This window comes from Amblyomma americanum, chromosome 10, assembly GCF_052857255.1.
Source record: "Amblyomma americanum isolate KBUSLIRL-KWMA chromosome 10, ASM5285725v1, whole genome shotgun sequence".
NCBI classification, from domain to species: domain Eukaryota; kingdom Metazoa; phylum Arthropoda; class Arachnida; order Ixodida; family Ixodidae; genus Amblyomma; species Amblyomma americanum.
The window spans coordinates 88,118,909-88,141,656 of NC_135506.1; the positions used below are offsets into that span (position 1 = coordinate 88,118,909).

Consider the following 22,748-nt stretch of genomic DNA (forward strand, 5'->3'; position numbering starts at 1 on the left):
AAATCATCTGTTTTGTGAAAAGGTAGAAATCTTATGCCATATGCATCTAATGGTAGGTCTTTCTTTAAAGTTCTCTGAAGGACATCCCAGAAAAAAATGGGATCCCAACAGTCCAAAAACACATGTTCAATGGTTTCCGGTTTGTGGCACAGGAAACAGTTTGTTGACCAAGGGACGAAAAGACCTTTATCGTGCATCCACGTTTTCACTGATAAGGTATTAGTGTGGAGTTTAAAGAAAAAGAATTTGATTGCTGGCAATATTGGCATCTTCTTAACTCTTTTAAGTACATCAGCTCATGGGCCTGCAATGTGTGGCAAACGATATATCGGCAGAGGAAGCATTGTGTCCACATAAGTCCACGTACAATTTTTTTTCTTGACATTACACAAATACTCCATGGAAAACCGAACATGCAGCATTCTGTACGCGAGCACAACTTCTTTAAGGTACCCTCTTATCGCACCATTTGCATGTACCGAACTTACAAGAAGGTCAGGAAGAAGTCGACAAAGCCGTACTTGCATTACGGTGCGGAGGAAGACATCATTTTCATCCCGTAGGTACATGAAACGCGAGACAACTTGTCTCCAAAATAAATGCACCAAGCCAAGCCCACCTTTCTTCACAGAAAGAAACAAGTTTGTTCGACTCGTCCTTTCCCAGGTCGAAGCCCAAATAAAAACCGCAAATACTCGATGAGGTTTTTGAATGCTTGCCCGGGAAGCACTGAGCACATTCGTCACATACCACACTTTAGCAGTAAGGAACAGGTTGCAGATAATGGCACGCGAAAACATCGATAACTGTCTCCCTTGCCATGCATCACTTCTTTCCTTGGCCCGCGATGCTTGGTCAAGCCAGTACGGATCTGGGTCCCGGTAACTGTCAAGCGGTACTCCTAAATACAACGCTGGAGTGGTGGACCAGCGCATCCGAGAATAGTGTTCAGGCGTGACGTCCCAGCCACCGTGCCAGAACCCGTTGCTTTTTTCCCAGTTGATCTGGGCTCCAGTGCAGCTACAAAATTTGTGCACTACGTTCGTTACCTCAGAAATACTTTCTGTATTTGCACAAAATACAGCGATGTCATCAGCATAAGCCAAGATTTTTACGTGCGCTGAATGCAGCCTGAAACCCGTTATGCATTCATTATTCCGGATGGCCATGCAAAGTGGCTCAAGGTACGCCGCGAACAGCAATGGCGACAGGGGACAACCCTGTCTTACAGAAGATCGCACTTGCAGGCTGCCAGTGAGTTCGCCGTTCACAACAATCTGAGTCGTACAGTTTGCGTATGCCATTCTAACACCTTCTGTTATTATTCGGCCAACATTCGCATGCTCTAGTACGGCAAACAGGACGTCATGAGACACCCGGTCAAAGGCTTTTGCCAGATCTAGTTGTATCATCGCCACTCGGTCATCAAAAGAGTCACAGCATTCTAGTATGGACCGCGCCACGTGTATGTTCGTAGCGATACTTCGACCTTTTATGCCACATGTTTGGTGCGTGCCTACAATCGGTGTTATAACACTCTGCAGTCTCTTCGCCAACACCTTCATGAAAATCTTGTAGTCGACGTTTGTGTGGCTTATCGGGCGATAAGACCCCACCATCAGGAGCTTTTCAGCATCATCGGTTTTAGGAATGAGCAATATGTGCGAAGTTGTGAAGGACAGCGGAACACGTTTTTTCTCATAACTTTCAACGACAATGACTTGCAGTATCTGGGCTATTGCAGTTTTGAAAGCTTTGTAGAAAGCTGCTCCCAGGCCGTCGGGGCCAGGAGCTTTACCGGTTGTCAATGCATCTATCGCGTCCTCTATTTCTTGCAAGGAAATCGTCTGTTCGAGCCGTATTTTGATTACTTCAAGTTTCGGCATAAGTGGTAGAAATTCGCAATGGAAGCCGCTTTCCGCGAATGACCCAGCATATCGTTGAAGTGATCACAGATTGTTTCCTTGATTACGCCACTGTCTGCCGAAACCCCTGCCCCAGTGTTTATTTGTCGTATTTGCTTTCGGCACGAGTATCGTTTTTCATCGGATATCGCTCGTTTTGTTGGTGTTTCCCCTGCCCATAGCTGCTCAGTTCGCGCCCGATTAACTGCCGCAGTATACTTATCGGCGTCCATTTTTTCCAGCTGGGCTTTGACATCCCTGATTTCATTAAAGCATTCGCCTGGTTGTGCGCTTTCTATACACGTGAGGTATTCAAGCTGTTCACGAAGCTCTGCTTCCTTTTGTTTCTCGGCATATTTCAACTGCGTACCTTTTTCAATCGCTCTTATTTTTACCCTTTGCTTAAACTCCTCTCACTCTGCAGCGAAGTTCGGCGGTTGCGCTGTAATTAGCTTCTCTAGTTCTTGCTTTACTTCCTTAACGAATCCTTCGTTCTCCAACAACTTATTATTGAATTTCCATAAATGCCAATTAAACCGCTTTTTGCTTTGCTGCCTGCCAAAGGTTGTAATCACTAGGGCGTGGTCACTGAAAGCCACAGGTCTGACATCATACAATGTGCATAGTGAAAAAAGTTCTGCCGACACATACACTCTGTCCAATCGGGCGTGGCTATTGCCCTGAAAATGGGTATACCGTGTACAAGGGCCATTGGTGAAAACACTTACAATATCTTCTAAATTATGGCCATGGACCAATTCGTTCAAGACATCAGCACTCCTATCTCTCACAAACGAACTTCCTGCACGATCAGTAGCCTGACAGACGCAGTTGAAATCGCCCAGTAGGATTAGTACCTTGTCACAGTTTAGGTATGTCTCAAAGCGGTCAAAAAACACTCTTCGCTCGGACTCCGCATTTGGTGCATACACACAAATAACTCGGAACTCAACGCCAGAGTACAAAAAAATCAACGACAAGAAGACGGCCGCTATCACACGAGAAAAGTGACTGCACCGTAATACCGAGATTATTGCGAAGAAAAAGTACGCAGCCGCCAGAGGCACCTACAGAATGACACACACATACTTCAAAGTGCGTACGGAAAACGGACACCATACGTTCTGTAGCTTCTTGGCTTTCAATTTTAGTTTCTTGTATTGCAACAACGTGCAGATCGTTGTCTAGAAGAAGGCGACTGAGCTGACATTGTCGCCTTCTTGCTGCAAGGCCCCGCACGTTTAAAGTGGCTACACGCAGTGCTTCAGTTAAAATGAGAGCCATACCGAGAAAAAAAACGCCTTATTTTATGGTGTCTGCCTTCGCGCCACGCCAAAAAAAAAAAAAAACCCCAGACCCCAGAACGGGCTCTAGGCATGAAACTACGGAGGCGGTTTCCCCGCCTGCCGTGCTTCGGACGAAGTGTTCGGCCGCGGCTTCAAGCTCGGCCGCCTCATACCTGCGGCTTTGGACGGCGGCTCGACTCCGCCATTGCCGTCCTGTTGAAGCGCCGTGCTCTCACCGTCGTCGTGCGGGCGCTTTCCCGCCGCTAGGTTAGCCGCCCCGGAAGACATGTCCATGCTCACAGGGTCAGGAGGAACGGAAGGAGCCCCAGTAGCGACTGGGGATTTCACCTCGCCCTCCGACCTCGGCCCTTCGTCCTGGCGAGGCGCTGGTTCACGTATGGTTACGCCCTCCTCAGCAACAATTTTGTCCTGTTGCGATGTCTCCACGGAATTCGTCTCGCCCGCCGCTGTCGCAGTCGTAGCGGCAGACGTCTCTTCCATATCCGCCGCGTCCATGAGCAAGGCTCAAGCGTCCTGAGTGTTAACGGACCCGGTGACTTTTGCGTAGGTACGCTCGCACTGGCTGTCCTCGTGGCCGAACCGTCGACAAGCACCGCACCACGGAATGCGGCACTCCCGGCGTATGTGGCCCGTGCCACGGCAGCGAAGGCAGAGCGGAGCCCTGCCCGGCACGACCACGAGAGCCAGCTCACCGGCGACGCTAACCTGGTGCGGAATGTCGTCGAGCTTCACTCCCGGTTTCAGCTTCAGGGTGACGAGCCTTGTGGTGGAGCCTTTGTCTGCCATACCCTGCACTCGCCACCGCTCGTGGGCAACGTCAGTCACATTGCGAAATGCCGCGAAGGCGAGCTTCACGTCGTCGTCAGGAACACTGTGCAAGAGCCAGTGGACTTTCATGCGCACGTCTTGGTTGGCTGGGTCGATGACGAGACACCGGCACTTTTTCACAACCAGCTCACCAGCACTCAATTTTTTTCACGGCGTCTTCATCCTTAAACGTAACCGCCCACACGTGTCTCATCCTGTAGGCTCCGATGGCGATTACTTCCGGCAGGAGCGATAACTCAGCCAGAACATCGCGGAAATCTTCCACCCGGTATGGGCGTGCCCTGATATCACAGTGCAAAAAAAAAACTGTGTTGGCAACGAAACGCCCTGTAGGCAAACTCGGTATAACTACCTGGTATTCAGCACCTGTCGAAGAAAAAGCACCAAAAGACCTGTTTCCGCGGCCCTCCTGGGCCGCTGACGCCGTTCCGACGGAGCTCATGATAACGCGTCCGTTCGCTAGCGCGGCCGGAAGCAGAATCGGGATACTGGCCACTATACTAACGAGGAGACGGAAGCACTGGCTTACCGATACTTAGTTAATGACACAGAGGGCCAGAGCGAGAAAAAAAAAGAAGCTCCCCGTCGGGGAATCGAACCCCGGTCTCCCGCGTGACAGGCGGGGATACTGGCCACTATACTAACGAGGAGACGGAAGCACTGGCTTACCGATACTTAGTTAATGACACAGAGGGCCAGAGCGAGAAGAAAAAAGAAGCTCCCCGTCGGGGAATCGAACCCCGGTCTCCCGCGTGACAGGCGGGGATACTGGCCACTATACTAACGAGGAGACGGAAGCACTGGCTTAACGATACTTAGTTAATGACACAGAGGGCCAAAGCGAGAAAGAAAAAGAACCTCCCCATCGGGGAATCGAACCCCGGTCTCCCGCGTGACAGGCGGGGATACTGGCCACTACACTAACGAGGAGACGGAAGCACTGGCTTACCGATACTTAGTTAATGACACAGAGGGCCAGAGCGAGAAGAAAAAAGAAGCTCCCCGTCGGGGAATCGAACCCCGGTCTCCCGCGTGACAGGCGGGGATACTGGCCACTATACTAACGAGGAGACGGAAGCACTGGCTTAACGATACTTAGTTAATGACACAGAGGGCCAAAGCGAGAAAGAAAAAGAAGCTCCCCGTCGGGGAATCGAACCCCGGTCTCCCGTGTGACAGGCGGGGATACTGGCCACTATACTAACGAGGAGACGGAAGCACTGGCTTACCGATACTTAGTTAATGACACAGAGGGCCAGAGCGAGAAAAAAAAGAAGCTCCCCGTCGGGGAATCGAACCCCGGTCTCTCGCGTGACAGGCGGGGATACTGGCCACTATACTAACGAGGAGACGGAAGCACTGGCTTACCGATACTTAGTTAATGACACAGAGGGCCAGAGCGAGAAGAAAAAAGAAGCTCCCCGTCGGGGAATCGAACCCCGATCTCCCGCGTGACAGGCGGGATACTGGCCACTATACTAACGAGGAGACGGAAGCACTGGCTTAACGATACTTAGTTGATGACACAGAGGGCCAAAGCGAGAAAGAAAAAGAAGCTCCCCGTCGGGGAATCGAACCCCGGTCTCCCGCGTGACAGGCGGGGATACTGGCCACTATACTAACGAGGAGACGGAAGCACTGGCTTAACGATACTTAGTTAATGACACAGAGGGCCAAAGCGAGAAAGAAAAAGAAGCTCCCCGTCGGGGAATCGAACCCCGGTCTCCCGCGTGACAGGCGGGGATACTGGCCACTATACTATTTTTTTTCTTTATTGCCGGTATTCTGACCCACATGAAAAGAAAGCACATATTCATACATAAGCACTAAAACACAATCAACAGCTTTGTTAAAACAACGGCCGCTCAGCTTGTGCGGTCACGCTCATGCTAAAATTCCTTCATCGCCAATAATAACTCAACAAGTGACAGCCACTCTGGACTACATTCCAGCATCTTTTTCTCCTGAACAAAGTTGCTTATGCTTTCTTTGAAATATTGACGTGCCGGTCTTGCATCGAGATCGGCGTGCCTTACTGCCATTCTGCATTTCCAAATACTGTGTAGGGCTATTAGCATGATCAAATCAAATGGGGTACCGTCATCACTTTCAATTGGCAAGTAGCGAATTCCGTACCCATCAAGCGGAAATTCTTTTTTGATTGTGCGCTGAAGCACATCCCAAAGGAACACAGCATCCCAGCATTCAAGGAACACATGCTCAATTGTCTCCTCCTTTCTGCATATTATACAGTGAGTACCCCAGGGAACAAAAAAACCTTTTTCAGCCATCCACGGTTTGACAGTCAGAGTTCCAGTGTGTAATTTGAAAAAGAAAGTCTTAACACCAGACGGGACTAACATTGCCTTAACACGCTTTAGTACCTTGTTACCTATACCTTCCCTGTAAAGGGACCGATATAAAGGCACGGGGAGAACCACACTACAGAGGTCTTTATACAGTTTTTTCCGGTTGACTTCACTCAGGTATTGGAGTGAAAACCGCGCCATCAAAAACCTACATGAAACCACAACTTCGCGTAGAAAACCATGCACTCCACCGGGCATACTGCCAGCAGAGACAACCATATTAGGCAAGTGCTTCCCCAGGCGAAGTTGACAGACAGTGTGTAGAAACGGGTGCTTAACGTCCCGAAGAAATAAATACCGATTGACAACCTGTCTCAAAAACAAATGTGACAAACTGAGTCCTCCATTTCGAACTCGTAGAAATAAATTGGTGCGGCTTGATCTTTCCCAGGAAGATGCCCACACGAACACTGCAAACACCCGATGAAATTTTTGGATATGAACCCTGGAGCAATGCAAGACTTGAAGGACATACCAAAGTTTGCTCACTAAAAATATGTTGCAAATTGTGGCTCTCGAGAACATTGACCAATTCCATCCATTCCATTTATTCACTCTTTCCCTCATTTTATCCACTTCACTCCTCCAGTAGGCCTCGCTGTCTTTGTAGCACTCAAGAGGAACTCCCAAGTATTTAACAGGAGTCGTAGTAAAACTCATGTTGGCAAAAGTGTCTGGGGCCTCCGGCCAATCCCCGTGCCAGAATCCCAGGCACTTACTCCAGTTTACCGCGCTGCCACTGGCCGCACAAAAACTTTTAACACACTTAACAGCCTGTGTTACACTGTCGTAATCATTACAAAAGATGGCTATATCATCCGCATAAGCCAACAGTCGGACTTCTAACTGATGTAGTTTAAAACCGCGCATACAATCGCTCTGTATCACGCTCAAACAAAATGACTCTATATACAAACAAAACAACAGTGGCGAAAGAGGGCAACCCTGGCGCACCGAGCGTTTGACTGGAATGCGTGAACCCACAACCTTGTTGACAATTAGACTTGTCGTGCAATCCTGGTACGCCATGGCGACCCCGCCTCGAATAATTCTACCCACATTCACATGATCTAGAATGCACAGAAGAATTTCATGAGGCACCCTATCGAAAGCTTTCTCCAGATCAATTTGGATTATTGCCACTTGTGTGCCCATTGCGTCGCAGCACTCAAGGATTCTACGCGCTACATGTATATTTGAAAAAATAGATCGGCCTTTAATACCGCACGTTTGATGCGGCCCCACCAGATCAGTAATGACTGTCTGCAATCGCTTAGCCAAAATTTTCATCATTATCTTATAGTCTCCATTTGTGAGGCAAATTGGACGGTAAGAAGTTACTCTGCGCAATACAGAGGGGTCTTCTGATTTCGGTATAAGAACAGTGTGGGAGGATGTGAAGGAAGGCGGCAGTACATTGAGATCGAATGCCTCATTATAGACAGCAGCTAAAACTGGTGAAATTGTTCTTTTTAGACGTTTATAAAAGGCTGAGGTCAGACCATCCGGCCCCGGAGACTTCCCCGGCTGCAAGCTTTCAATAGCGTTTTTCACCTCCTCTACTGAGATAGCTGCCTCCAATAATTCCTTCGTACTGTCGTCTAGGCTGGGCATCAACAAAAGGAAGTCCTTCTTGAAACGATCAATGTCAACTGAGCAGTTGGCAAATAACCCACTGTAGTGCTCGAAGAAAGCGCGCTCAATATCTTCTGCTGTGTCACTAACTTTTCCACCAACTTCAATTTCCACTATCTGATTGCGCCGCGCGTGCCACTTTTCTGCGCCCAACGCTCTTTTTGATGGAACTTCCCCCGCTATCAGCTTTTCAGCTCTCGCTCGCACCAGAGCACCGTGGTATCTTTCGATGTCGAACTGTTCTATTTTATGCTTTAGTGCGCGAATATCGTCCATGAACATGCCGGGTCTACTACACTCTTCACTGATCAATTTTTCCAAGTTTCTGCGCATCGTTTTTTCCTCTGCCCCCTTTTGTCTGCGTATAGCGCTCGCCCGCTCCAATGCTTTCATTTTAACTGTATGCTTGAAGTTCTCCCATTTTTCTCTGTACGTCGTATTACCCATATGTTTCATTGCATCAACTTGCGTCGTCACGTCTGCCATAAAAATTTCATCATCCAGTAATTTTGAATTCAATTTCCATAACTGCCACTCGAAGCTTCTTTTCCTTTCTTTCGTGCTTGCTACTAGAAAACTGACTAAGCAGTGATCAGTAAATGAAACAGCGCTCACTCGGTACTCCTTGCAAAAGGGTACCAAATCAAGGCTTACGTATGCTCTATCCAAACGAGCGTGGCTCGAAGCCTGAAAATGGGTGTACTGCGTATTTCTTCCACCACCAAGGCATTCAGCCACATCCGCCAAACTACTGTTCCCTATTATTTCATTTAGGGCAGTCGTGCTTGCATCCTTGTACGGTCGGGTGCTAGTTTTGTCCCGGGATGAAAGAACGCAGTTGAAATCGCCAATAAGAATGACCAACCTATTACACTGGGTATACTGTTGTAGCTGTTCAAAAAACCTGCACCTTTCCCCGGCAACAGTCGGCGCATACAAACAGATTACACGCCACTCCAAGGACGACAACAAGAAATCACATACATTAAACCGTCCTGACGTGCATGACGTAACGGCTTCTATTTTAGCTCCTAGACTATGTCGGACCAACAATGCGCAGCCTGAAGAATATCCCACGGAATGGCTCACAATAGCACAGTATCGCGCTACGAATTGCTGCACCATGCCCCCGGTTTCCACGTCGCCCTCGACTTTCGTCTCCTGAACTGCTAGAATGTCAAGGTCAAAGTCGCTTAACAGGCGGTACAGTTGACTCTGCTTCCTCCTTGAGGCAAGCCCTCGGACATTTAATGTTGCCACGCGAATGGACTTATCCATAGTCATCATAGCAAGGCGGGAAAGAAAACCGGCGGCATGGCGCTTACCTCCCAACTGCGATTTGATCCGGAGTGTGCTAGCACAGGGCGGTCCTCACGGCGGCATAGGCGGCGTTTCCGCCGTCTTGCGCGCCGCCGAAGTGTTCGGCAGCGGTCGAAATGAAGGACGCCGTCCAACAGTCGTCTTGGCTGGCGGCTCGTCTGCAGCAACGACACTAAGCTCCTTCCCATTTTCGCCTGCGTCGTGAGGTCGCTTTGCAGCGGCACTAATACTGTCGCTGTCCATCACGGTGACTGGTGCCGGCTCGGTGGGTGGTTTCTCGCCTCCTCCGGGAGAGGGGTGGCCCGTAGTGCTTGCCTCATCCTTCTCGTTCCCGCCTTCTGCGTCGTCATGTCGCCGCTTGTCTGCGGGTTTATCTCCGCCGTCAATTAGTTGTTCCCCTTGAAAGTTCGACGATGCACCTTGCGTAACCAGGTTACGGCTCGTCCTTGCTGTTTCCTCTGAGTCTTCCTCGTCCATCAGGTGGTCCGATATGTCGTTTGCCTGCACTGGTCCGGCTACGCTGGCGTACGTCTTTGCGCAATCAGCATCGACGTGGCCGAAACGACGACAACGACTACAGCGCGGCACTTTGCAGTCGCGACGAATGTGCCCGGTGCTCTTGCAGCGCAGACACAGAGGAGCGCGGCCCGGCACAACAACAAGAGTTAGCTCTCCGGCTATCTTGAGCTGATGCGGAATATCGTCTATTTTGACGTCGGCATGCAATTTTAGTCCAACTGTACGAGTCGTCGACCCTTTTTCAGTGACACCGAGCGCCCGCCACTTCTCCCGGGTCACTTCTAACACCTTCCCGTAGGGCGACAGTGCCACGCGAACGTCTTCGTCGGTAACGCCATGCAGCAACCAGTGCAGCTTTACGCGAACCTCTCGGTTATTCGGATCAATGAGCAAACATGGGCGATCCTTTACCTTCACGTCGACGGCCAAAAGCAGCTTCTGAGCAGCATCAGCAGTTGTCATTGTCACAGCCCACACGTGGTTCATTTGATACGCCCCCAACGCCACAACGTCGGGAAGCGCACCAAGGTTGGCCAAAGTGTCCCGGTAGTCTTCAACACGATACGGCCGGGCTCTTGGATCGCCGTGCATGAAAACGGTGTTGGCGACGATGCGTCCGGATGGCAGATTGGGCAGAATAACCTGGTAATCATCGGCAGTAGCCGCAAAAAACCTGTTACCGCGGCCCGACTGGGCCGCTGAAACCGCTCCGACGGAGCTCATGATAACGCGTCCGTCACGCTCGGTGGCCGGAAGTCGAATGCTGGCCACTATACTAACGAGGAGACGGAAGCACTGGCTTACCGATACTTAATGACACAGAGGGCCAGAGCGAGAAGAAAAAAGAAGCTCCCCGTCGGGGAATCGAACCCCGGTCTCCCGCGTGACAGGCGGGGATACTGGCCACTATACTAACGAGGAGACGGAAGCACTGGCTTAACGATACTTAGTTAATGACACAGAGGGCCAAAGCGAGAAAGAAAAAGAAGCTCCCCGTCGGGGAATCGAACCCCGGTCTCCCGCGTGACAGGCGGCGATACTGGCCACTATACTAACGAGGAGACGGAAGCACTAGCTTACCGATACTTAGTTAATGACACAGAGGGCCAGAGCGAGAAAAAAAAAGAAGCTCCCCGTCGGGGAATCGAACCCCGGTCTCCCGCGTGACAGGCGGGGATACTGGCCACTATACTAACGAGGAGACGGAAGCACTGGCTTACCGATACTTAGTTAATGACACAGAGGGCCAGAGCCAGAAGAAAAAAGAAGCTCCCCGTCGGGGAACCGAACCCCGGTCTCCCGCGTGACAGGCGGGGATACTGGCCACTATACTAACGAGGAGACGGAAGCACTGGCTTAACGATACTTAGTTAATGACACAGAGGCCAAAGCGAGAAAGAAAAAGAAGCTCCCCGTCGGGGAATCGAACCCCGGTCTCCCGCGTGACAGGCGGGGATACTGGTCACTATACTAACGAGGAGACGGAAGCTCTGACTCACCGACGCTTAGCTAACGGCACAGGGGACGAAAGCGAGACAAAAAAAGGCGAAGCTCCATGTCGGGGAATCGAACCCCGGTCTCCCGCGTGACAGGCGGGGATACTGGCCACTATTTTTTTACTGCCGACTTTTTTTTTCTTTATTGTCTGGCTTTGGCTCATAACATTTAACCAACAAAAACATTCAACAGAAAACACACAAAACGCTATGTACATAAGACACTGTCGTGGTCAGCCAGCATGAGTCTGGCTTCGTAATTCTAAAATTCACGAAGCATACAGAGCGGCTCTAGCCTCGAAAGCCACTCGGGAGGCTCCGCAGCTGCTTTCTGGATGGCCAGAAAGCAGTCCATTCTTTCCCGAAAATAAATTCGGGCAGGTCGTGCGTCTTTGTCGCAATAATAGCCTGCCATTCTGGAGCGCCATATACTGTGGAGGCCCAAGAGCATGATGAGATCAAATGGTACCCCATCCTCATTGTCTGTGCTTAAATAACGAATTCCCTGCGCGTCAAGTGGTAGCTCTTTCTTTATTGTCCTTTGTAACACATCCCAAAAATAAACCCCTTCCCAGCAATGCAAAAAACATGGTCTATTGTTTCGGGCTGTTTACAAATTAAGCAGTTCGATCCCCACGGTAAAAAGAAATCCTTTCCTTCCAAAAACTTTTTAACTGGTAGTGTCCCGGTGTGTAACTTAAAAAAGGTCTTTACTCCTAGTGGCACCTGCATTTTCTTTACCCTTTTTAAAACATCAGCTCCAGGACCTCTACTGTACAAGGCCCTCTACATAGGCTCTGGGAAAACAATATCACAAAGATCATGGTACAACTTTTCTTTTAGTTTTATACAAATAATCGCTAGAAAAACGCGCTGAAAGAAACCTAACACTTGCTACAATCTCTTTGTAGTAACCAAAAATTCCACCCGAGAGCTCTTCTGTGGTAACAACAAACTCGGGCAGCAACCGCCGCAGCCTCACCTGGCACACGGTGCGCAAGAACGGGTCTGAGACGTCGCGAAAAAACAATAAACGGTTCACCAGCTGCCTTAAAAAGAGGTGCCCTAGCCCCAACCCCCCGTCTTTTACCCGCCGGAACAGGTTCGTTCGGCTGCAACGTTCCCATTCGGAAGCCCATATAAAGACGGCAAAAATCAGGTGTAACTTCTGAATGTGCACCCGAGAGCAATGCAAAACCTGCATCACATACCAGAGCTTGCTAATAAAAAACAGGTTGCAGACTGTAGCTCTGGCGAAAATGGAGAGATTGGTGCCTTTCCATTTTCCAGCTCTGTCACGTGCTTCTTTCGTTTGCCGTTTCCAATACTCCTCGCTTTCGCGATAAGCATCGAGCGGAACGCCCAAATACATGCCCGGTGTCGCCGCCCACGGTACGTTGGCAAAATGGTCCGGGTGGGATGGCCACCATCCATGCCAGAGTCCGAGGCATTTGGACCAATTAACCCCGCTACCGGTGACTTCGCTGAACTCGCGTACACACCCGACAGCTTCGCTTATGCTCCCCTGATCAACCGTGAATACAGCAACGTCGTCAGCATACGCCAGCAGCTTAACTTCAGCACCTTGCAACCTAAAGCCATTAATACTATTGTCTTCTATTATTTTCCTACACAGTGTTTCGATGTAAATACAAAATAAGAGAGGGCTGAGGGGGCAGCCCTGACGCACCGAACGCTGCACGCTAATGGGGGCCCCCTGGCACTTGTTAACAATCAATCTTGTCGTGCAGCTTCGATACGCCAGGGCTACACCCTCGCGGATAACTGAACCGACATTCACATGGTCTAAAACGGAAAACAAGATGTCATGAGAAACACAATCAAAAGCTTTTTCAAGATCAATCTGAAGCATGGCCACCCGCCCATTAATTGCATCGCAGGTTTCAAGTACACTGCGTGCTTTGTGAATGTTGGAAAAAATCGATCGCCCTTTTATTCCACATGTCTGGCGGGGTCCAACAATATCCGATATCACTGTTTGCAGTCTTCGCGCTAATACCTTCATAAAGATTTTGTAGTCGACATTAGTGAGTGCTATTGGTCGATATGCGGTAACAGATTGCAATTTCTCTATATCATCAGTTTTCGGAATGAGTACTGTATGGGAAGTCCCAAAAGACGGAGGCAAAAAGTTTATTCTATAGGCTTCATTAAACATTGTACACAGCACCGGGGGCAATTTCATGCTTAAATTCTTTATAAAATGCCGCACTGAATCCATCTGGTCCTGGTGATTTTCCGAGGTTTAATTCATCTATCGCATGCCCTACTTCGTTTTCAGTTATTTCTAGTTCCATTTTCTTTTTCCTTTCTTCGTCCAGCCGTGGCATTGCACCAAGAAACTGATGCTTAAATGCAACTGCGTCTGCCGGATGCCACGAAAAAAGCCTCTGGTAGAATTGTGTAAAGGCTGCTTCGATGTGGTCATTGTCTGCCGATAAGATACCCCCCCCCCCCATTCTATTTTATCGATGTGATTACTTTCAGCGTGGGCTTTTTCTAAACCGAGAGCACGTTTTGATGGCGCTTCGCCAGCAGCTGTGTCTTCCGCCCTCGCCCTCACCAGTGCTCCGCGATAACGCCGTTCTTCCATGAGTTCTATCTTTTGCTTGGTTTTCCTGACATCTTCAATCCATTTCCCAGGCGCCTTGCATTCCTGCTTCAGCAACGTTTCCAGTAGTGCCTTTAACTCAGCTTCGTCTTGTTTTTCCTTATACCGTGTACAAGTGGCCCTTTCTATTGCTTTGATTTTTAAAGATTCTTTGCTTAACTCCCACTGCTGCCATACCTTCAGGTTCTTGCACGGGTTTATTTTTCCTATTTCATCCTTTACTGCTCGGTAGTAGACATCGTCGCGAAGAAGCGTGTTGTTTAGCTTCCACATTTCCCATGAAAATGCTTTGCTTCGCTTGACACTTCCGAGGCAGCACTCAACTAAACAGTGGTCTGAGAAGGACACTCCCACAACTTCGTACTGGCTGCATACAGGGGCAAGGTCAACTGATGTATAAATGCGGTCCAGCCGTGCATGGCTTGAGCCCTGAAAATGGGTGAACTTCACTGCCCGCGCACCCTCAAGACATTCAGCCACATCTTCGAGGTTTCCGTTATCAATAATTCTGATCAACACTTCAGTGCTCCTGTCTCGAAATCCCCGGATGCTTGACTTATCGCGAGCAATTAGGACACAATTGAAGTCCCCTAAGACGATGAGCTGCCTTTCCGTGCGAACGCGTTCTAGGAGGCTTTGGAAAAAAGCAACTCTTTCCTCTACCCCATACGGTGCATACACGACAACAATGCGCCACTCAATGCTATTCAGGGAAAAGTCAAGGACAATACACCGGCCAGACACACACGAAAAATATGCTTGCACCTCTAGCCCCGGGATCTTCTTTACAAAGAGCACGCAACCAGCAGATGTCCCCACTGCATGACTGACGACAGCAAAAAATCTAGTCGTGAAACGCAGCACCATGCTGTCGGTTCCTTCGTTGCCGTCCACTTTCGTCTCTTGCACGGCCAATACATCTATCTCGCGCTCCGCAATAAGTCGATACACCTGACCTTGTTTTTTCCTAGTCGCCAGGCCTCGTACATTCAGCGTAGCGACTTTAAAGGCGGAGGCGGGAGCCATTTTAATTTAAAAGGAAAGGACCCAACAGCATGGCGCTTACCTCCCACGTCTAGCGCGCGGCTAGACACCACTTTTGCCGCCGGTATCATCCGGCCGAAGAACATCGGCCTGCTCGAGGAGTACCTTGCCGCCGGAACGCTTGTCATCCGAAAGGTTCGGGCGCGGCCGTAACTTCGGACGCCGGGATTGAGCCGTCTTTGCAGGGGGTTCCTCGACGCCGGGCGCTACCACCTTGTCCCCTTCGGGGCTGGTCTGGTCGTGGGGACACTTCGCCGGTGTGGTGACGGGGGGCGTGACGCTAGTTGCACGGGCGCCGCTCTTCTCGTGGATGTCCTCGCTCGGCTCTTTTGCCTCGACGTCCTCAGGCTCTGTTGGGCAGGCCCCGTTCCCTGACGTCTCGTTAGCAAAGCGGGGGCAGTCTACCGTCGGCGGTTGGCTCGCTGGTTCGTCGGCCGCCTTGGTGCTATCCTCGGAGCTCACACACGTGGCAAGCGTCGAAGGCGGCTTGCCCGCCTCGTCCATGCCAGTCGCTGCTTCCTCCGCCTCGGCGACGTCCATGAGTTCCACGGTGTCGTTCGCCTTTCCGAGACCGGTAGCCGACGCGTAGGTACGGACGCAGTCCGCGTCCGTGTGTCCATAGCGCCTGCACTGGGAACACCTGGGAACCTTGCAATCTCGGCGAACGTGGCCCGTGCCGTGACAACGCAAGCACTGCATCGGTCGCCCGGGCACAACCACGAGTGCCAGCTCACCGGCTACTCGCAACTGGTGTGGCAGATCATCCACCTTCATTCCAGGCTTCAACTTGAGTAGCACGGTCCTGGTGGTTGAGCCTTTCTCCTTCATCCCTTGGACGCGCCAACGCTCCCGCGTCACCTCCGTCACGTTTCCGAACGCCGCGAAAGCAGTCCTGATGTCTTCGTCAGCCACACCATGCAGCATCCAATGCAGGCGCAGCTTAACCTGCTGATCCTCCGGGTCGAAAATGATGCACCGGCGTCCTTTCACTTGTAGCTCCTTCAATGCAGCAAGCTTTTTCGTGGCTTCAGCACTGCTGAGCGTCACCGCCCACACATGATTTATCTGATACGCCCCCAACGCCACGACGTCGGGGAGCGCACCAGCGTTGGCGAGGGCGTCCCGAAAATCTTTCACCCGGTAGGGCCTCGCTCGCACGTCACCATGCAGAAACACCGTGTTAAACACAACACGTCCTGTTGGCAGAGTAGGCAGAACAATCTCGTAGTCCTTATCTGCGTCGGCAACAAGCCTGTTTCCGCGGCCAGCAAGGGCCGCAATCGCCGCTCCGCCGGAGCTCATGATCCCACGTCCGTCACGCTCGGTGGCCGGAAGCAGAGTGTGTTTTTTGTGTAAATGTTATGGGTCAAAGCCAGGCAATAAAGCCACTATACTAACGAGGAGACGGAAGCAGTGGCTTACCGATGCTTTGTTAGTGGCACAGAGGGTAAGTGGGAGAAAAAAAAAGAAGCTCCCCGTCGGGGAATCGAACCCCGGTCCCCCGCGTGATAGGCGGGGATACTGGCCACTATACTAACGAGGAGACGGAAGCACGGGCTTACCGATGCTTAGTTAGTGGCACAGAGGGTAAGAGCGAGAAAAAAAGAAGCTCCCCGTCTGGGAATCGAACCCCGGTCTCCCGCGTGACAGGCGGGGATACTGGCCACTATACTAACGAGGAGGCGGAAGCACTGGCTTACCAATGCTTAGTTAGTGGCACAGAGTGTAAGAGCGAGAAAAAAAGAAGCTCCCCGTCGGGGAATCGAACCCCGGTCTCCCGCGTGACAGGCGGGGATACTGGCCACTATACTAACGAGGAGGCGGAAGCTCTGGCTTACCAATGCTTAAGGTCCGTTCGATTCGCCTGCACTTCGTGAACTGGTTCTCGCGGTGCTGCACTTCGCCATTCGATTCAGCGGTGCAAGATGGCGCCGTCTGCACGACGCCATTCGTTTCAAAAAAGTGCAGACGTTGTGCAGGTCTAGTTCAGGAAAGTGCAGGAAAAGTCTGCACCTCCTCAATGGTCGGTGCCGAAATGGTGCAGCTGTAGCCGCCATGGAAGCAGACGACGGCTTTCGCGACGATGGATTGCGCTTTGCGATAAACGGCGGACATACTCAAATTATTCCACACATCGATGACAACAGTGCCTCACACGGGCCCGCCGACTCTCATGGAACGTGAGTGGCCACCCGAGAAGGCGACGACGGAGGTGGGGACGGCGGCCGTCGCCGGCACCTTGCATTTCTCGACCATAGTGCTCTCGACGGACCCGTAACCGGCGTTTGTCGATCCTTTCTACTAATAAAGTTATATTAGTACTCAAAGCCGGTTATGTTAACTAAAAACTAAACACGTGCATGCAGCGCATGATGCACGTTGTTACAACCGCTTAGCATGCAAGTCGGCGCGCGCGCACCTCAGTCGTGTTCAGTAAAAGAACACACGTGCGTTTCACTTAGCTGCCGCAAGGTTGCATCGAGACTGCTTCATGCCAACACTTCGCTGCGATGTGCTGTTTGAAAATTCTTCACGCAGTTCGGGATGTTGGCGGCCGTTGATTTGGGCGCCACGCTGCTGGCTGCAATTTGGTGGCGACGCCAAAGCTAGCAGACGACCAGGCCTGCACTCGACCATTAATTTTGGAAGTAAGCAGCACATGAACTGCTGGAACTGGCGCTGCACGCTCGCGGCACCGCCACGGCACCGCTGCAGAACTTTACAGAACTGGTGCAGGGAGTGCAGGCGAATCGACCGTACCTTTAGTTAGTGGCACAGACGGCCATAGCGAGAAAAAAAGAAGCTCCCCTTGGGGGAATCGAACCCTGGTCTCCCGCGTAACAGGCGGAGATACTGGCCACTATACTAACGAAGATTTTTTTTTCATTATTGCCTGTTTTGCGGCCAACAACAATACATGATTACACATGCACAAATGATAGTTGAAAAGGCGCTTACCGCTCTTTGGCATGCGCCGGCGTTTAAAAGCGCTTCAAATTGACAAGAGCGTCTAATACAGGCAGCCAGTCTGGCTGCTCACTGCTTGCCTTACACACTTCGCGTATGAAAGCAACACTTTCAATGAAGTACTCTCTAGCAGGCCTTGGGTTCAGATCGGCACGATGCACAGCCATCCGAGTGCGCCATATGCTATGGAAGCATAGGCATATCTTATGGCACCCCTCCTTCATTATCGGTAGGGAGAAAGTGGATGCCGTACGGTGTGGCAAATCTTTTTTTATGGTGCGTTGCAGTATGTCCCATAGAAAAACCAAATCTGAACAGTCAAGAAATATGTGGTGAATGGTCTCCGGTCTTCTACAGTGCAAACAGCTTGCAGTCCACGGGACGAAGATGCCTTTTTGCTCGAGCCACGGCTTGGCCGGGAGCGTCGCGTGTGTACTTGAAAAAAGAAGCTTTTCACAGACGGCCTAACCGGCATCCGCTTTACCCTCTTCAAAACATCTTTACCCCCTCCATACGGATACACAATGAACGATACATTGGCACTGGCATACACACATCAACAATATCTTTGTAAAGTTTCTTCCGCGCGACATTGCTCAGGTACTGTACAGAAAAGCGCGCCTGAAGGAAGCGGAAGGACAAAACGACCTCCCGTAAAAATCCTCGCACACCTGGCCCGTAGACCAGAGTAGATGAGACAACAAAAAACTGCAAATGATCACGCAGTCTGGTTTGAATTATAGTCCGTAGAAATCCATCAGGTTGGTCTCGCACAAACAGATATCTGGAAGCCACTGACTTCAAAAACAGGTGGGTTAAAACTGTCGACGCACACATGAGTTGCAGAAAATACCAAATCTTCGCGGTAAAAAATAGACTGCAGACCGTTCATCTCGCAAATATGGAGAGGTCCCGCCCTCCGAACTTCGCTGTTTTTTCCTTAATGCGTTCCGCTTCGTGCTTCCAGTATTCTGCAGAGGCACTCCGAGATACTTTGTTGGCGAGAGCGACCATTGCATATTTTCAAACAAGCTGGCATGAGGCCCCATTCACCGTGCCAAATACCGACTGATTTGCTCCAATTGATACTACTTCCCGTCATCTTGCAGAACTTGGTTGCCACCTTTACTGCGTTGCTGACACTGTGCTTGCCGGCGCAGCAAATCACAATGTCATTAGCGTATGGCAAAAGCTTAACTTCTCTTGAGCAAAAACTAAAACCGGTAATAGCCTTGTTCTTTTTAATGCGTAATGAAAATGGCTCGAGAAACAAAGCGAATAATAAAGGTGACAAGGGACACCCTTGTCTAACAGACGAGTTCACTTGGATTGAAGTGGTTGTTGTGGTATTTATTATAATCCTAGTAAAATTATTAGCGTAACATAGCTCTATTCCCTCTGAAAGTATCTTGCCGACATTAACGTGTTTCAAGACCCTAAAAAGTACTTCGTGGGCAAATTTATCGAAAGCTTTTTGTAAATCCAACTAAACCATTGCTACCCTCCCACAGTACGCATCGCAGCACTCTAGAACAGTTCTTGTCACGTATATGTTCGTTTGAATAGAACGTCCTCTAATGCCGAATGTTTGGTGCGGTCCCACTAGCTGTTGTACTACTCGTTGCAGTCTTTTACCTTATACTTTCGCAAAATCTTACAATCTGTGTTAGCCAGCGTTATCTGCCGGTACGCACGCACAGACAACAGTGAAGTAGGGTCATCAGATTTGGGAATCAGCACCACATGGCTATGTCTAAAAGACGGAAGCAATTTTTTGTGTTGTATGCTTCGTCTATCACACAATGTAGGACCATTGCCACCTTATCTTTAAAAGCTTTATAAAATTCCGAACCGAACCCGTCCGGTCCTGGTCCTTTTCCGGTGCTTAAGTCATCAGTAGCACTTTCTATTTCTGTTGTGGTAATTGGTGCCTCTAAGCTTTCGTTCACTTCTTCTAGCTTTGGCATGAGCTTTAAGAACTCTGTTTCAAATCGTTCTACGAGCTCTAGTTCCCGGCCAAACAGTTCGCAGTAATAATCTACGAAAGCGCACTTAATCGATTCCTTGTCTCGCACAACTGTGTCTCTGAACGTTATCGCTCTTATTTCGTTGCGTGTAGCATAGCTCCTTTCGTCTGACATGGATCGTCGAGTCGGGGCTTCCCCATGTACAATCTTTCAGAACGCGCCCGTATTACCGCTTCTAGGTATCTTTCTACATCGATTATCTCAAGTTCGCTCTTCACTTCTTTAAATTCTTTATCGAACCTACCCGGTGACGAAGCTTCTTCGTTAAAATAGCAGTGCAACTTTTTTTTCACTTCATTTCCTGTTTTCCTCTTATTCTTGCTCCGAACGCTGGCTCTTTCTATGGCAACTATTTTCGCTTCTTGTTTGAATAGTTCCCACGCCTTAGTGTAGCTTTGCGTCTTGCATGCAAGCACGTCGTTCATTTTGTCTTGCGTTTTCTGTATAAAATAATAATCATCAAGAATCTGAACATGGAACTTCCACAGATCCCAGTTGAATTTCGATGGTTTTTTCAGACCCAACGTCATAGTGACCAAGCTGTGATCACTAAAGGAAACTTTTAGCATCATAATTGGTACACGCCGACACCAGTGTTGCCGAAACGTAAATTCGGTATAATCTGGCGACGCTACTTCGCTGCTGATGGGTAAAGTATTGCGACGTTGGATTAGACATAAAGTAACCCAGATTTGCTAGGACTCGGTCTTCTACACACTCGCTCAGAAACACTGAACTCGCGTCTCGAACCGGTGGCTGTCTCGCTGGATCTTCTGATCTGCACACACAGTTAAAATCCTCCAGCATGACAATGATCCTTTCATCACTGTTTAAATGTCGATCAACACTTTCAAAAATCATTTTTCGCTCACTTGCACTATTTGGAGCATATAAACAAATAACTCGGAACTTATTTGCATGTAGAACAAAGTCACACACAATGAAGCGGCAACTGTCACTAGCGTAAACACTCTCTATAAACACTTCAAGAGAATTTTGAACAAATAAAGCACATCCACCCGCTGTGCCAATGGCGTGAGAAATGCAACACAATATACCGCGCTCTGAAATGTTCCACCGTGCGGTTCGTTGCCTCTTCACTTTCAACTTTCGTTTCTTGAACAGCAATTACATCTAAGTCATGTTCCATGAAAAGCCGACTAAGTTGGTACTGTTTCCTGCGATTAGACAAGCCGCACACGTTGAGCGTGCCTACATGTAAACTTGTTTCTAGGTTGACTGCCATTTTTCCTTAAAGAAGCACCCGAACCGCACAGTATCACCTTCACTATTGAAATCTGTTATCAAAGTAGCATTTCCAACAACCTGGACAGTCGCTTGCGCCCTTTGGCTGATTGAGGCGACGCTTCTTATGTCACCGCAAGAAAGCGTCTGTACCTTAGTCATTGTCGCTCGCCGGCGGGTTCGACAGGCTCACTCGGCCTGGGGTCACGTCGGCGGCAGCGCCGACGGCTTCCGCTCGGGCGGAATTTTGGGTGCCGGCTTCATTGTTGATCTCCGGGTGGGTGTAGTTTTCACAAGCGGCTCCCCGCCGACTTCTTTGCTTGTGTCGTGCGTCTCGTTGCCGCTATCGTCGTGAAGTCGCTTTGCCGCGGTGGCCCGACGCTCGACATCACAACGTCTTCAGTTCCCTGTTGCGTGACGGTTGCAGTGTGAGATGCGTTAATCATTTTTTCGTCATTCTTTTCGGGGTAGTCGTTGGTGGACGTTGTAGCGCTCCCCGGCTTACGCTCCTCTGTTGGTACGCTCTGTGCCTCTTCATCCGCAGGAGGAAGCGGACTAATGGCGTTTTGAGCTGGCGGTTCAATCGCACCACCAGCTGCTTCTTCTGCGTCGACCATATCCATGAGGTGCTCAGCTTGTACTTCATCGCTTGTGCCGAGTCCTGTTACATTGGCGTACGCTCTAGTGCACTTGCTCTCATCATGGCCGTAGCGCTTGCACACGGTGCAGAGCGGCACTTTGCACTCTCGCCTGATGCGCCCTCGACTGTTACACCTTAGGCATAACGGCGGGCGACCTGCATGGTACGACCAGTAGGGCGGTACTTCCGGCAATATGTACTTGATGTGGCATATCCCGGATAGTCAGTCCGGGCTTTAGTTTAAGACCAACTGCGCGGGTAGAACACCTCTTGTCAGCAATGCCTTGAACGCGCCAGCATTCCCGACACAGGTTCTTTACTTTCCCGTCAGGGCCAGCGCATCTTCGTCTGGAGCGTTACGCAGCACCAAATGCCGTTTCAACCGGACATCCTGGTTATTCGGGTTAATTAAAAGGCATCGTTTGTCCTTAACTTTCACTTCGCCAACTTCCAGAATTTTCTTCGTCGGTTCTGCGCTACTGAAGGTGCCGCCCACACGTGGTTCATCAGAAACGCCCCCAGAACTAGAACGTCGGGGAGCATTCCCAGGTGAACCAACGTGTCGCGAAAGTCTTCAACATGAAAAGGCCTGGCTTTCAAATCAACGTGAAGAAAGACGGTATTCAAAACGGACACACCTGTTGGAAATTGCGGCAGCACAACTTGATAACCCTGGGAATCTTGAGCAAAAAACCTGTTTCCACGGCCCTACTGGGCCGCTGACACCGCTCCAACGGAGCTCATGATAACGCGTCCGTTCGCTAGCGCGGCCGGAAGCAGCACTATACTAACGAGGAGACGGAAACACTGGCTTA

General features: G+C 50.1%; 2 protein-coding genes and 10 non-coding genes across 12 annotated transcripts; all 12 read right to left on the bottom strand.

The window, feature by feature from the left end:
• Positions 1-4,617: 4,617 nt before the first annotated feature.
• Positions 4,618-4,689, bottom strand: TRNAD-GUC (transfer RNA aspartic acid (anticodon GUC)). The gene has a single exon. It is a non-coding gene; the product is annotated as a tRNA-Asp (tRNA).
• A 68-nt stretch (positions 4,690-4,757) lies between these two features.
• Positions 4,758-4,829, bottom strand: TRNAD-GUC (transfer RNA aspartic acid (anticodon GUC)). Its single transcript has one exon. It is a non-coding gene; the product is annotated as a tRNA-Asp (tRNA).
• Positions 4,830-4,897: 68 nt separating this feature from the next.
• On the bottom strand, positions 4,898-4,969 carry TRNAD-GUC (transfer RNA aspartic acid (anticodon GUC)). Its single transcript has one exon. It is a non-coding gene; the product is annotated as a tRNA-Asp (tRNA).
• A 68-nt stretch (positions 4,970-5,037) lies between these two features.
• Positions 5,038-5,109, bottom strand: TRNAD-GUC (transfer RNA aspartic acid (anticodon GUC)). Its single transcript has one exon. It is a non-coding gene; the product is annotated as a tRNA-Asp (tRNA).
• Positions 5,110-5,316: 207 nt separating this feature from the next.
• Positions 5,317-5,388, bottom strand: TRNAD-GUC (transfer RNA aspartic acid (anticodon GUC)). Its single transcript has one exon. It is a non-coding gene; the product is annotated as a tRNA-Asp (tRNA).
• A 207-nt stretch (positions 5,389-5,595) lies between these two features.
• TRNAD-GUC (transfer RNA aspartic acid (anticodon GUC)) lies at positions 5,596-5,667 on the bottom strand. The gene has a single exon. It is a non-coding gene; the product is annotated as a tRNA-Asp (tRNA).
• Positions 5,668-9,402: 3,735 nt separating this feature from the next.
• LOC144106262 (uncharacterized) lies at positions 9,403-10,605 on the bottom strand. The gene has a single exon (XM_077639026.1). The coding sequence runs from the start codon at positions 10,603-10,605 to the stop codon at positions 9,415-9,417; it is 1,191 nt and encodes a 396-aa protein (XP_077495152.1). The 3' UTR covers positions 9,403-9,414.
• Positions 10,606-10,731: 126 nt separating this feature from the next.
• TRNAD-GUC (transfer RNA aspartic acid (anticodon GUC)) lies at positions 10,732-10,803 on the bottom strand. The gene has a single exon. It is a non-coding gene; the product is annotated as a tRNA-Asp (tRNA).
• Positions 10,804-11,011: 208 nt separating this feature from the next.
• On the bottom strand, positions 11,012-11,083 carry TRNAD-GUC (transfer RNA aspartic acid (anticodon GUC)). The gene has a single exon. It is a non-coding gene; the product is annotated as a tRNA-Asp (tRNA).
• A 4,013-nt stretch (positions 11,084-15,096) lies between these two features.
• On the bottom strand, positions 15,097-16,356 carry LOC144107275 (uncharacterized). The gene has a single exon (XM_077640279.1). It carries the CDS (start codon positions 16,354-16,356, stop codon positions 15,097-15,099), a length of 1,260 nt encoding a protein of 419 aa, XP_077496405.1.
• A 169-nt stretch (positions 16,357-16,525) lies between these two features.
• TRNAD-AUC (transfer RNA aspartic acid (anticodon AUC)) lies at positions 16,526-16,597 on the bottom strand. Its single transcript has one exon. It is a non-coding gene; the product is annotated as a tRNA-Asp (tRNA).
• A 204-nt stretch (positions 16,598-16,801) lies between these two features.
• On the bottom strand, positions 16,802-16,873 carry TRNAD-GUC (transfer RNA aspartic acid (anticodon GUC)). Its single transcript has one exon. It is a non-coding gene; the product is annotated as a tRNA-Asp (tRNA).
• Positions 16,874-22,748: the final 5,875 nt, after the last annotated feature.